The 15,474-nt window shown below is 41.0% G+C and overlaps 1 protein-coding gene across 1 annotated transcript; it reads right to left on the bottom strand.

Moving 5' to 3' along the window:
- Window positions 1-85: 85 nt before the first annotated feature.
- On the bottom strand, window positions 86-14,655 carry adam28 (ADAM metallopeptidase domain 28; the record flags this gene model as incomplete). Its single annotated transcript, XM_083978642.1, has 22 exons — window positions 14,475-14,655; window positions 11,608-11,696; window positions 11,398-11,474; window positions 10,973-11,051; window positions 10,779-10,855; window positions 9,529-9,712; window positions 9,331-9,393; window positions 9,084-9,155; window positions 8,694-8,869; window positions 5,546-5,627; window positions 4,896-5,029; window positions 4,438-4,615; window positions 3,443-3,532; window positions 2,594-2,789; window positions 2,388-2,493; window positions 2,119-2,275; window positions 1,909-1,989; window positions 1,344-1,434; window positions 1,140-1,245; window positions 1,000-1,054; window positions 809-904; window positions 86-118 (listed from the first exon to the last, which is right to left on the bottom strand). The coding sequence occupies exons 1-22, from the start codon at window positions 14,530-14,532 to the stop codon at window positions 86-88; spliced, it is 2,280 nt and encodes a 759-aa protein (XP_083834768.1). The 5' UTR covers window positions 14,533-14,655.
- Window positions 14,656-15,474: the final 819 nt, after the last annotated feature.

The following is a 15,474-nucleotide window of genomic DNA, read 5'->3' as shown; positions in this document are numbered from 1 at the left end:
GGAGGGGACGGTCAGGACAGGAAGCAGCTGCCGCTTGCTGGAGACGATGGACAGAGGTGAGTCTCTCCAGGTTGTCTTACAGGTATCAGACTATAGGTGGAGCTGTTGGCCTCAGAGCCTGCAGGACACACACAAAAGTCACAAATCACATGGATGTTACAAAACCTACAGGGAAAGTTTTTAACCGTCAGTTTTCTTTTTATGTCTGGAAAATTGAGCATCTTGTGACTTATCATCCAATCAGATGAGAGATTTACAGAACAGATGATGTTGTCTGTGATCTGACATCAGTGGTGCCAGTTTAAAGGTGTTCAGAAATGGCCATTTGTCCTGTTTGTCGCGCCTCCTTCTACGATTTTCCACGAGTTGCTGCACGAGTTTACCCGAGTAAGGAAAACAAATTTGATTGGTCGTTATCGAGCGGGCGGGATATTCAATGTTTGGGGAGAGACTAAGCTCGGTGTGTGTGTGTGTGTGTGTCTCAGACGTTTGATTGACGGATGACAGATCCAATATCAGTGGCTGATGAATCGTGAGCAACGTGACGCATAATCCGTGCGCCTGCATTATCCAATTCGAAAAAAAACTACCACTCTTTCATCCCGGATTTACTCGAAAATAGAGTTTTGCACAAAGTTTGGGCTACATCGTCTGATAGATGAGTTATTACACTCATTTTATGACCCATAATGGAATCAAATTCATTTTTCTTTTCTGTACAGCTTTAAATAAATACCACTTTCCTGGAAAAAGTTGTGGTGTATAGCACAGCAAACGAGGCATATAAACTGTGTTCAGTCACTGTTACCTGACGAGCAGCTATGTAGTTCTGGCTCGGGGGTTTAGGTCTGTTCCCTGCTGGAGGAGGTGGAGGTGGAGCTCCTTTGGGCTTCGGCCTTCCAACCTAAACATTCATAAAATGTTAGAACGTGCAGCGATATCATGATTTGTAGAAACCAACTCAACACAGAGTTGAGAATGTACTTTACCACATATTACCTGTGTCATGGGCTTGGGCGGACCAGGAGCTGGCTGCTTCCTCGGGGTGTGAGCTCTGTTGTAGGAAGAACCATTTAACGTGCTGGATTTTACAGTAACACAACCACATCAAGACCTGCAACAGAGTGAGCGTCACTTACGTTGGCAATATTGGACTTTGTCGTTTCTTCCACATGAACGCTCCCACACCAGCAATGATCCCTGCGACCACTAGTATGACCGTCAGTGAGATGGCAACAGCAGTTCCTGCAGAGACGGAATGAACATTTGTTTGGATGAAGTGAAACATCACACTCAATATTCATCATGAGCCGGGGCAGAGAGTGTGTAACAACTGTACGTACCAGTAGAGGGACCGAAGGTTTCATCCTGGGAAGTGCAGTCAGGAGCCACCCAGCCAGGCTCACACTGACACTCGCTCCTGTGATTGCACCTCTGAGGAACACAAAGGAGATCACTACCACCATTCACATCAAACCTAAACTAAACTGAGAAAAATGAACAAAATTGAACTAAACTAAACTTAACTAAACTAAACTTAGCTAAACTGAACAAAGCAAAACAAAACTCAACTCAACACAACTCAACTCAATTAAACTCAACTCAAATTATTAAATTACCGTAAATTAAATTAAATTACCGTAAATTAAATTAAATTAAATTAAATTAAATTAAATTAAATTAAACTCAACTCAACTCAACTCAACTCAACTCAACTCAACTCAACTCAACAACAAAACTAAACTAAACTCACCTCAACTTATTAACTCAACTCAACAACTAAACTAAACTAAACTAAACTAAACTAAACTAAACTAAACTAAACTAAACTAAACTAAACTAAACTAAACCAAACCAAACTAAACTAAACTAAACTAAACTAATAAATAAAGCAAACTGTGGACTCACAGCATGGCCAGAGCATTTTGCAGAGCAGTTAGTGTTCCTGTAGGCTATCTCAAGAGCCACACACTGATTCTGGCTGCACACCTTGGAAAAAAACAAAAACAAGAAGGTTGTCAGCTCCACAGACAACATCACTTAATTTGTGACTTTTTAACAAGTCAAGGTGACTGCGATGCAGTGATCCCAAACACAATGAGTAACAAAGTCTGTTACCTTTCCATCTCCACATTTAGACCCATCATCCACTTGGCCAAAGTCTTTAGTGTGGTCTCCAAAGAAAGCTGCCTTGCAGTCGCCGACTCTCACCATCCGGCCGTAGCTTGGGTCCGAGTTACCGTCTTGGCAGAAGAGCTTCCCACAGAAGATGTCTCTGCAGAGGAAAGAGAGGCAAAAATGTTAACATTGCTCCTGATGCAATGTGCATATTAAACTACCAGTAATATAAGTCTGTGCCATAACTATCATGTTTGTCTGAGACTCACTCTCTCTGGCAGGCTATGTAAACATTATCTGATGGCCTTTTGCAGAAGGCGTAGTAGATTCCTCTGGTGTTATAGTTATAGCAGGATGCCCGGGCCTCTCTAGCAGCTGAAGCAAGGAAGAATTTTAGTTGGCAGAATGGCTTTAATACATTTAAGCATTATAGTTGTCATAAATAATGTAAGGTATATAAGACAAGGACACTCACTTGCTCCATACAGGGTGATACACTGGTTTGGCCTCTGTGGACACTGGCCATTGTAGCAGTATCCCAGGCTGCCGTCACATGGGAGGCCATTCACAGCAAACACGTCCTCAGGACAGATGGCGCTCTTCCCATCGCAGTACTCCGCCAGGTCACAGTTGTCCTGCTTGCTGCGGCATTCCCTGGAGCGGGGGGAGATCTGTGTAGAGGAGGGAGTCCCAGTCCATCAGATGACACATCTTAGGGATGTCACGATTATAGATTTTCTTGGTACAATTATTGTCAGAGAAATAATCACGGTGTAACGATTATCATGATTATTATACATTAGTTAATTTCACAACACTATTAATTGTCAAAATATAATTATATTACTAATTATTTACACAAAATATTTTAAGTATCTTTTCAAATATGACCAATTATTAATCCTCCCGGGGAAGTGTTTGAAATATTCAAGTCATTAATTGTCATCTATACAAGTTAATTTTAATCTTTAAAAAAAAAATATTATTACAAATGATACTCTAGCATTTAGATTCCTAACAAATCAATGTTACTTTGGCGCACATCTGCTGATACGCTTCTGACATAATTTTTTTTGGAAAGTGACGGTATTTAGGAATTTTTACGATCAATTAATTGTGGAGTTTAATACCGTGATTAATTGTGAAAACAAGTAATTGTGACATCCCTACACATCATAACGTTGATTATTTTACAGTGTAGCCACCATTTTATTTTACATTTGCAGCTTTCGACTTTTAAGGCCATATAATGATTTATATGGCCAAATATTTGTAATATCTGAAATTCCCACTAGGGGGCAGTGTGAGCTAAAGATTTCCTCACCTTACAGCTGTCACAGCACTGGCCGTAACCACACTCTGAGCCCTCGGTCAGAGTGCAGGTGGTGGCGTTGCAACATGGATTGGCACACTCCTGTAAGAACAACAGAGTCATTAGGCTTTCATAACTTTAATTAGTCCTGTCATGATGTGTGACCCAAGTTATGGGTCCATCATGTCCCTGTTTTTATAGTTTCACAGAGTTCTGTGTATTTGTGTTTCCCTGACACATGAATAACCTGGTGAAAACTGCAGTTTGTGCCTCTGCTGAAAGCAAGTGGTGGATACAAATAAACATGTCTGAACATATTCACAGTTTTCATTGGAATGTTCTTTTCAATGAAAATTACAACTTTCCTTCTACGCTTTACTGATGTAAAGTGGGAAATGATGATTTGCAATCTGTAGATGTTCATTCTAAACACTGAAAAACAATTCAATATAACTTTACTGTCAATATATGTCAGTCTTGACAGTGAAACTTACTGTTTTTTACTTTTACTTAAACAGTGTGTGTATGTGTGTGTGTGTAATAAATGTACACAGAGTTTACACTGTAAACATACTGATGTTATAATAATGTTGAGTAATTCCTATATAGAAACCTTTGTTTGTTTTGTTTACTGTTTACTGTAGAGTGACCTTGGGTTTTTTGAAAGGTGCTTTATAAATTAAAAGTGAAATAAATAAAGTTATTATTATTATTGTATACAGAAAACAGTCAGAGCAATCAGCTAAATGACGGCCTTATAAACAGAGCTATATCTGAGCCTGAATGTGCTGTGTGGACGCAAGATGAAGACGAAGACTGGCTCTGATTTTCTTTTCTTAAATATGTTGGTGCATGTCAGGCTGCTCCATCCCCATTAAACACTCACTGTCAGACAAATATAATGAGGTGTTGAGTCCTACACTCAACAACGGCCTGGAGGCACAAACTTCACCATCAGTGCTGTAAGATAAATTCCTGTGATGCTTGAATGAGTGTGTTTTCTTTACCTCCACAGTGCCACAGTCGCACTGCTCTCCTGTCTCCACGAAGCCGTTCCCGCAGACAGGAGGAGTCTCCAGCCTGCTGTAGTTGGGTTTGTCCAGCAGACAGCTGGGGTTGCGGGTGGTCAGGTAGCGCTCATAGTTGCTGGTGCTGCAGCTGCTGAAGGTCCGAGGGATGTTCCAGCTGCAGAGAAACAACACAACACAACAACAGAGATGTCATCTTTCCTATACTCCACATGTAGTTCTTCCTGGGTAAAACATGGTGACTATGTTACCCACGAGTTACACCAGTAGCAGCTAATGTAGCCTCATATACTGTAGAGGTGAAGAACAGGCTACAGACTAACTGAAAAACACACCTCTATAAAAACGTTCTGGCTTGTCAAACAAAACATGAACAGACAAAAAAAGTATTTTACCTGGTGAATCATTGTCTAATTGAGACTCATGTATTTTCTTACCTGAGGGCTGCGGCCATGATGCAGCTATCCCCTGAACAAACACAGCCGCTGGAGTCATCATGGTCCATGCCCAGGTTGTGGCCCATCTCGTGAGCCAGTGTGGCTCCCACTGCGATGGCCCGGTTATTGTGATCCTGAGAGATAACAGACCAGTTATGGGTGCAACCCTTTGTTTGAATTTTACATGTGTTTAAATGAAACCAACCAGGAAAATCAGGAAATCTTAACAACATAGGTCTGCTTCTAAAGCAACTATTACTGTAGTTCTGGCCATCGCTCATTGAAAACAAGACCAAATCTATGCTTGCAGTTCTGAAAGGCTTATTGCATTATTACAGCTGATATAGCCTACAGTAGTGTAGTACATGCTAACTTTTGTTATTTAGCATGTGTAGCATAATATAGCGTCTATTTTTGATATATTTTTTATGAATTTTTAAAATAATTCTCTTTCAGTGCACTCAATGTTTCATTCAAAATCAGAAACTTCAAACATGGACTAGACTGTTGGTGCTGTTGCAGGAGGACTCAGCCCTGGTCCAAAGTGATGCACTGACTGGTTGTTGTGCTGCTAGCGCTGTGAAAATTCCTTGGTTTCTGACACTGAACCTGAATAACAGAACAGAACCAGTCTACCCTGAGTACCTCACCTGTACCACCCCAACGGAGTTGTCAGTGCAAAGAGTCCCAATGTAAGCCAGTCCCACTGTTGATCCTTCAAAGTCAATTCCACTGAAAGACAAAGACACATAATTACAAATACTATATAAAAAAAAAAAACATGCCTGTGCTGTGCACCCATCCATCTAGTTCTCTATTTCTATTTCAAACTTAGTGTTGACTATTCACAGGAAATCTGCCTGCATCATCACTTCTGAGGTTGTCATTTGGTCACTCTCTGTCTTTATTCCATGGAAATTCAACTTTTCCGCGTTTCACAAAGGCATGATGCGGTTATGAAATGACTGACCAGATAACACAACTAGCCATGTAGAGTTTAATTTACACAGTTGACCAACCATGCAAATTTTTAAAAACGGCAACAAACTTTGTACAATGTGTGGCAGTGGATCTGATGAGTCGAAGTCCCCTTTAAATTGCAAGTTTGTTCAGTTAATTGAGACATCAGTACTTCCTTGAGATCTGAACTTGAAACGTTGATGCTGGCTTTTTGACATCAATCCTGATGTGGAAGTTACTGTAATGTTTCATTATGCACAAGTTACGCCAGCATTATGTGGAAACTTAAAAACCTCTAGTACATGTAGTACAGTGGGGGAAAATAACTATTTGATCCCCTGCTGATCTTTGACCTTATTTCACTTGATCAAATGTAAATAAATGTATAACCTTTATATAATGATATTATTTCTCGATTTTGTTTTGTTAATATTCTGTCTCTCTCTGTTAAAATAAATAATTAGATAAATAAATAAAAACTACAGGCCGTCCATTTCTTTGTGGGGGAGCAAACTTACAAAATCAGCAGGGGATCAAATACTGATTTCCTCCACTGTAGCCTACGTGCGTAAGCATTGGAGGTAGGAACTGATGTGTGGTTAAGTGACAAACAAAGGACAGCGGTGGTTTATTCAAAGAAGCAAACCACAGCTAGAAATAACGCTTTTTTAAGGAAACTATTGCTGAGAACAAGATTTGCGCGCAATTTTTCACCACTAACTCTTACTGACATGGAGTCAGTGCTGTTGTGGAAGCCAGTCTGAAGCAACGTCTCTCTCCATGCAACATTTGTCCTTATTGCAAGCTGATTTATGAAACTTCCACTCTGTGCCTCTCTGGTTTTATTCCGTTGTATTTTATTAGCTATAAAAGTTAACTTAAAGGGATAGTTCAACATTTTGGCAAATTCGCCAATTGCCATATACTCTATAGTCTTAGGGGTAGGTTAATTACTGTACCTTTAATTGTCGGTTCAAGCTGTTTTGAGATCCGCGAGGCAGAGACGTGAGCTGCTCAGTGAACACAATGGAGGTGAATGGTACAGGTCCCCTACTCTCATCAAAATGAATGTGCAGGTCACAACTTCCCATGAGAGTGTTCTGGAGTTGTTGGATTGAGTATTTTATGAGTTTGATGAGGGACAAGGGACTACTGTTTCTACCATTACCTGAGCAGCTTGCATCTCTGCCCCCGTAATTAAAGTTAATGAACCTACCCCTATGACTATAGGGATTATGACAATGGGCGAATTTACCAAAATGTTGAACTATCCCTTTAAAGTCAAAAAACTAATTCAGTGGAACTGGTAAGTGAAGCACTGGGTTTAAATTGTTATGCCACTGTAGTTGAAAGCGTTATGTTTTTCGACTGTCTGTCAATCTGTCCTGTTCATGCGCACACAGCATCTTAGAATCACCCTGAGGGAATTCAATTTGGCACACACGGTCATTTAAAGATGAACTGATCAGATTTTAGCGGGTGAAAAGTCAGATTTTAAGATTATTGTGACTGAACAAAACGTTTTTTGGCACCTTAAATGTGATGTGAAAGGTCAAAGGTCACTGTGACCTCACAAAACATGTTTAAAGCCATAAACCATGAAATGATGATTATTATATTACAAATAGTAGTATCTTCCTTGAAGGTCAAAGGTCAGTTTCACTGTGACTTTATGTTCTGCAGAAACACATCTGGTTTTTACTCAGCACTGTCACCCAGGAAATGGAGACTGTGACCATATTTCCCACAGGCTGGTGGAGTCATATAACCACCGTTTTTTTAATCAACCGCCTGCCAACACCACGTGGTTGTGTTAATTGTGAAAACTAGGTTATGGGTGTGCTTTCACTTTGACCGGTTAGATGAGTACTGCCTACCTACGTCTTTGTTTCATGTTGTGGCACTCAGCCAGGATTCAGTGTGTAGACATTGTCTTGTTTGTTTTATGATTCAGATTCACACACAATCTTTCCCCTTGGTCCTCCCCTCACCAAACTGTATGGCTTATAAATTGTGTATAAATTGAGCTTGAATATTTCTACTGTTAAAGGGATAGTTCAACATTTTGGCAAATTGGCCCATTGCCATAATCCCTATAGTCTTAGCAATTGGCTCGTTACCTTTATTTGTCGGTACAAGCTATTCTTAGAACGGCGGAGCAGAGCCGCCAGCTGCTCAGAGCTACGCTAATAGGATTTCTTGGTCTCCCTCATCAAACTCATCAAACACACAATCCAACAACTCCAAAACGCTCTGGTGGACAAGTTGTGACCTGCACATTCACCACACTATGAGATAATAACGGAACATTACAAGACAGAGTCGTTTTTGAGGTAAATTCATGCAAAACCGCTGATGTGCGTTGCCTTCAGGGACAGTTTTTCAGCAAGCAGTCTCTGCATTTACCTCTAAAACAACTCCGTCTTGTAACGTTCTGTTATTATCTCATAGCGTGGTGAATGTGCAGGTCACAACTTTTACACCGGAGCATTTCGGAGTTGTTGGATTGTGTATTTGATGAGTTTGATGAGGGAAACCAAGAAATCCCATGAGCCTCAGTAGCGTAGCTCTGAGCAGCTGGCGGCTCTGCTCCGCCGTTCTAAAAATAGCTTGCACCGACAATTAAAGATAACGAACCTACTCCTAAAACTGTAGGGATTATGGCAATGGGCCAATTTGCCAAAATGTTGAACTATCCCTTTAAGTTTACAATCCATTGAATCCTAAATTGCTGCCCTGACTGGTCGTTGCTGCCCTGACTCATGGATGCCTGCAGGGTTGTAACGCTAAAAAAAGGGGCATTTCGTCTCACTAGAAGCTACATGATTGAGACCAGACCTGATGAGATGTGCGTTGTCATGCTTCTTCTTCTTCTTCTTGACCAGCTCGGCGTTCCTCCACGTTGTGAAAGCACCCAGGTTGGCCCCGGCCGGGGGGGTCACGTTGATCTGATCTTTGTCTGACCAGATCTCCAGCCCCACCAGAGCAACGAAGGTCCTCAGGGGTTTATAGGCCTGTAAACACCAGGATGGGGTCACCAGAGGACACAGTGAGACAGCGATGAACTGGACTGTTCATTTTCACAGAAGAAATGTCAAATCTGAAATGACAAGAACTGGCTACATGGCTGGACATGATCAAATCACTCAAAACCAGCTCATGGAGGTTTGATTCTCTTTTGATTCTCGTTTGACATTTTTGCCATAAATAGCGAAAGCAGCGACTCACCATGTTGACGAAGTTGACAATTTCAAATATCCTCTTTCTCATCTGGGGCAGATCTCGATTCATCTTCACATACTGAAACATCATTTCATTATGTTAGCAGAGTCACATCCTGTTTCTCAGCAGCTTCATAAAGTGTGATAAATGCTCATACACTGACAGTGACCACTGACCAGAGCTGAGAATGTTATCGGTGCAAACACCACATTAGAAACTACTGATTTGACTTTCCATTACTTTCATATCTTACCGCTCTGTTATCAGCGACGAGGTAGAGCTCAATGTATTTCTGTTCGAAGACAATAGACTTTCCCTGGGGGGAGGCAGCAGCAAGAGAATAAAAGCATGTTAATACCTCTTTAAGATGTTATGACCAGTTTGCTAGATTGAATGATGAATCATTGGGGGAAAAAACCTAAAACAGTAAAGCAGTGTGTTGTGTAGTTACCCCTGATCTGGAGCGGCTGCGACTGGTTGGGGGTTCGAGGTCGTCACTCCAGCTGGTGTTGGTGACACCACAAACTGCAGGTGTGTAATTCTTCTCATCGAACGTGGTCACTGTGTGATTTCCCTGGTCGTCACTGGACAGGGGCTCGATCAGGTACTTCTGAGCAGATGTTCTGAAGTAGCCCCTAAAAACCAAACCAAACCAGTTCTTTTAGTTTTTAGACGTTGTTTTGAGGCCTTTGGTTGAGTCACACCCAGAGAGACCAGGCAAGGCAAGGCAAGGCAATTTTATTTGTATAGCCCGTTTTTACAAACAGTTTGTCTCAAAGGGCTTTACATGGCATCGTAGCAACATCCTCTGTCCTTAGACCCTCACATCGACTGAGGAAAAACTCCATGGAAAACCCTTTTAACAGGGAAAAACAGGAGAAACCTCAGGGTGAGCAACAGAGGAGGGATCCCTCACCCAGGACGGACAGACGTGCAATAGATGTTGTTACAGACAAGAAAACAGTTTACAGTTTGTCACAGAATGTGCAGACCAGCAAATTGCATTTTCAGACAATTTGCTGGTTAGTTTCTTTACCTTGATGCCTCTGTGCCTCTCTGAGTCTTATATGAGAGGCACGAGCTGGCTGATTTAGCACATTTCAGCATGATTTGGTTAGCAACTATAAACAACATTTGTATAGCAATTGAGAGACAATTACTGTATCAGTTTTAGCATCCTTTAGCTCCTTGTTGTGGTTGTGTGTGCCCTAAAATCTTTGTTTTTGATTGTTGGCCCACTGTTGCTGCTGTTTTTATTGAAAGCTATGTTGGATCTATTGTAGCTAACATTACGTAACCTGCCCTGAACCTGAAACAGCAAGGAGCATTTTGCAGACAGATATTTCCTGTGAGAGTTGTTAGAGACTAAAATGGAGTAAAAACATAAAAGAGTGAATATATTTGCCAGGTGGATGGAAATTCTGCTGAATATGTAAATGTAACGGATGTGCACTCACTCCACCCATAAAAGACATGCTACATAAATACTGTGCTATCCGTTTTGCTTTTGACTAAATACAGTTGATATACGTAGGCCTATCTGAGTTCATCAGCTTCTTGTGATTTATTTTCAGAACAGTAACTTTATGTTGGCATTGTCTCCATTCATCTTTTGGTTCGAATAGGTGTTACAATGGAGAGCCTGTTCTATCCGAGTGCTATGTTTTTAGTTTTTGATGACACACTCAAGGATGGGCTCACCTGAGTCCATCGCATGTGCTGATGCTCACAGACGACTTGCTGTCGTTGACGATCCTTCCGTGATAATAACAGTGATCCTGTTGGAGACATGAGTGTGATGCTTTTAGAAGAAAATTTGAATGATTTTTGACTGAGTGGGTCACATTACTGTGGTTTTGAAGGTGGAAGTTAGAATCTCCCACTGACGCACTCACAATGTCATCTGGGGTTGTGGTGACTTCGGTCCCATCTTCTTGGTAGTAGGTTTCTGTGTAGTCTTTGGTTAGCAGGTCACTGATGATGACAAAATATTTAAACATTTAAATGACATTTAAATCATTCTGTGTCACTTAATCCTCTAATTTTAGATCTTTTTCTACTGATATGATGAGTTTTACTGAGGGAACTCAGTAAAACAACCAAATATCAACATCTAGCACTAAAGATATTAAAATGTGCTTTTGATTTAACAAATTTTAGTTTGTGTAATACCGTAGAAAACCACAAAATTGCAAAAGAATAAAAAAGAAGAACAGTAGGAAGTTGCATGAAATAATTTCATCAGAAATAGGTGGTGGTAACTACCGTATGATAATATCAAACACACATGCTGTCAGTGTCTCTCTACATTGAAACTTACTTATTTTTTTCTAGTTGCATTTCAATGTGCTGCCCTCCCACGGTCATGGCATACTTCATAGTCTCTGGTCTGAGGGACTGTGGAAAAATAAAGATGTGAAACTGTGCTGTCAGTCATTTTTAAGTTCCCCCCCAATACCGACATCACAAAAGCTTAGTCGTACAATATTTGCAACGTCTGTGATACTGATGATACAATGTGAGCATGTACCTCTGCATCTCGTTTTCTGACTGCGTGGAGTCTGACAGGTCGAACCACCTCGTAGTCCTTCACCTCCTCGAACCCATTTCCCTGACTTTCTGCAGAAAATTTGATAGAACAAGTGAATAAAGTTGATTTAATGATTGTTTTCAACTGTTCAACCATGTTTCCACTCTTTGTCCTAGCAAGACTAAACATGCCCCACTCTTTTCCACATCCTCAAAAAAACAACAACAAAAAAAAATCATTATTTGGCATCAGCTTTTTAGTTAGGCTGAGAAAAGTGTTTGGTTAAACATTTGCAGATGTTGTTATTGGGGAAAAAAAACCCAAAAACATGTGATAAGAGGTTAGAAAAAGATGGTCACAATTATGAGAAACCACATTGACGACACAGGAAATAAAATAGAGCGTTCTCCAACACATGCAGCTCAGCTTGTTGACCCAACTGCCTTCCAGTCACTGCCAAAAAAACATTGTAGGTCATATTACTGTTGGCATACCAACATAACAGCTAAATGCTCAGGTTGGTATCTGATCACTGATTTCTATCTGCTCATTTGTCTATTCACCTTTACCTCGACAATCTAATGCTGCAAACTGATTAGTTACATAAAGTCCTGACCCAGTGCATTTGCATATCGAAGCACAATCCTACATTGAAGGATTCATTTCATCTGAATTTCACTAGTACTACAGTAACTAAGACTATGGAACATGGGGAAACAGTGATGTCTGTGCAAATGTGACTAAATCTGCACGCAGCTAAAGCTCACTGCTGAACCATGCCATGTCCTGTTTTTATCATGTTTTATTTGGAACTTCTGCAAAAAGCAAGGATTCACTCGCCGTGAAATTGGCAATAAAGAAAACGTCGAGAAGGACAAGCTGGTATTTCAACATTTAGGAACTAAGAAAATAAAAGAAAGGCAATGTGTTGATTTTATTTAGAAAATAAGTGAGAGTTTAATCCTCTCAGGTCCAACACTTCCTGTTATCTGAATGACCCCATACGGCACCTGTATTGTAGAGAAACTGCTGTTTGTGCACCTGCTACATCAGTGATTAACTTCATAATTAACTTTTTGTTAAACTTAAACTTCAGATCAGTAAAAATCTGAGCAGCTTCACAGACTGGATCTTCAAGCAAATTCATTTACATCACAGCTCGCAGCACAGAGATCAGATTAGAGCCAAATAGCTGCTGAACAGCCTTCGTGCCCTCTGGTGTTTCTGGCTGGTCTGGGATATTTACCTGCGCAGTAACCATGAAAATGTCTATTCTCCCTGTTTAATAGACTGTGATACATTAATATGAAGTGTATAAAGTATCAACACAGAACCTGAAGCTCAGTCATGGACGCTACTTATCAATGAAAGGATTCCTTTATTACATGTACGTTGCCAGGTGGAACATATTAAGGGTTTTATGAGCAGGAAAATGTTTATTTTGGGTAAACATGCTGTGTTTTGGTTTTATGATGACAAGGCAAAGTCATAAATTCAAAGTGCTACCTTTGTCCCTTGTTATTTTTATACTGTCATTTTGATTTTCCAACTAAAATCTCTCTGACTGCTCCTCTCTCACTTTCCTGCCACTACAGGCCGGAGGAGATAATGGTCTGCTGTGAATTACTGATTTTCATCTGAGGCAGACTGGGAGCAGATTTCCTCTCAGGCATGGATCCAGTCTGTTCTGTCCTTCAGCAGCCTGAGAGCAATGACCTGCAGACATGAACCTGCACTGGGAAAGTACCTCCTCTGCATGGAAATGTGTCTTTATAGTTAATATTCTCTGAACAGACACGCAAATAGAATCTAAATAAGACATGACTCAGAGTAAAGCACAAAGGTGAGACAACAGCCACACAGTGCAGTGTGTATCTGTATATAAGGAGTTGTATAGTAATTGACAATGTTTTCTGTATTGAGAGTGTTCATTTACAGGATTTGTGGGCTGAAACCGGTGAATGAGATCTCTCAGTCAGTCAGTCAGTGTTGTTGAATGTCATTTTTGACTCCAACAGTTCCTTGGACAAATTAAAAAATCTACTTCTGCTTTTCTCTAGTCAGTAGATTTCATCAGTTCCTGATCTGACATCCTTTTATTTATGATAACCCACAGACAGTCTCAGACACTAAATATCTGCAGTTTCAACAGAGTTCCCCCCCCCCCCCCCCCCCTTTGTTTCATTTCTTCAATTCATTGACATCTCACAGCCTACAATGTAATATTACCGGATGTTGTCCCACCAGAGTAAAGAAACCTCTTGACCAAAGACTGAATTTCCCCGAGCCTACCTGAAAGGAAATGACTAATTCTCACTGAGTCACGGTTACCTGGCGGTCAGGTAGACAGCAGCACCGAGAGGGCGGTGGCTTTGTTATGAGCTGAAGTCCAGCTTTTCAAAAAAGTGTGTCACAACACTAGAAAAGCCTTTAAAGTAGTAAAGTACACGCAGTCTGTTTGGATTGTGAGGCATTATAAGGTGGTAATGAGTGTTGTAACAACAGATACTGTAGGTGTCATGTTACACTGTTACAGCCACTGTGGTTGAGCATTTTCTATCTAATCATATCTTCCACAACAAATGTATCAGGTCCCGATTACATTTTCACCTGAAAAGTGTCATTACTTCTGATACAGATAAGATAAACTCAGTTTTTTCAGGCGGATAAACATCATTTATCATCTTGAGTGACATGTGGTTTACTTTACATGACTATTTACTGTCTATACCCAACAACACAAACTTTAGCCAGAGCCACGAAAGCTTCAAGCGCTTTGAATAAAGGAGAAGATAAACCCTGGAGCTTTAGTTATTAATTAGCCACCGTGCAGAGTGGAGGCAACACTGAGGTATCCAGTGACTTACCTGAGGGCTTGAGCGAGGCATTTAGGATGAGGATCCACAATAGAAGCGTTGGGGTCATTGTCCAAGTGCAGACAGTGTCTGTAACAGAGCAGATGGGTGCTCTGATCAAGGCTTTATGCCACTCTACCTGCACGCTCACGCTGTGTTGCTATTCATACGTGGCCCCACCTTCTCAGTGCTGCTCCAGGACCTGTCACAGCTCACTTCCTCATTGACAATAAATTTACACCAACACTCTCGACCGGCCTGAGCACGCCCCTGCTTCTCTTGAGGAATGCAGGAAGAATACTTGTTGTGGCTACAGCTTGAACTTTACATTCTCACCATTTTAAGTTTCCCGAAACCAAAATGTGCAGATTTCCAGACAGTTCTTCTATTGGTGGATAGATTTTTTTTTTTTTTTTTTTTTTTTAGCTTCTTCCTTCTTTGCATAAAAGCCATAAATCAGCTGATTGACTCATTGCTGTGTCTGAATGAGTCAGACTGAGCCACTGAAGCCATATGGTAAATTCCACACACATCACTCCCCCGTCACCACATCATAAAGTTTCACAACGTTTGCCAAATATAGATGCTGGTGCTGCTGATAGCTCCGTCCACGACCCCCTCCTCGTCTCTGGGTGCTCCTTCCCTGCCCTCGTCCGTCCCCGCCTGTCCCTCTCCCACTGAGCACATGCTTGAAAGGCACAGCAGAGACAAAGTGTCGGAAGACAATAAGGCCAATGTGCTTGAGAGAGAGGGACACTTCAGGACACGGGGAGGGGGTCACAAGTGTGTGGTTCAGTAGGTGGAGCATGGTTGGAGTTACAGTAACACAGTGTGGCACTTTTGATATGAGAATATTATCAGTTCTGCTTTCTTATCATTAATAAAACACGAACCATGATTAGTTTATTCTTTACTAAACCCATGTTCTACACAGGGCAACAAAGTAGGACAAACAGGGGACACAATAAAGCACTAGAGTTGAGACAAAAAGTCAGTGCTTTTGAGGTGTGGA

The sequence above is a fragment of the Trachurus trachurus genome (assembly GCF_905171665.1).
Source record: "Trachurus trachurus genome assembly, chromosome: 9".
Classification (NCBI taxonomy): Eukaryota; Metazoa; Chordata; class Actinopteri; order Carangiformes; family Carangidae; genus Trachurus; species Trachurus trachurus.
The sequence above is the reverse complement of the archived record's forward strand: the minus strand, read 5'-3'. Positions and strand labels throughout refer to the sequence as shown.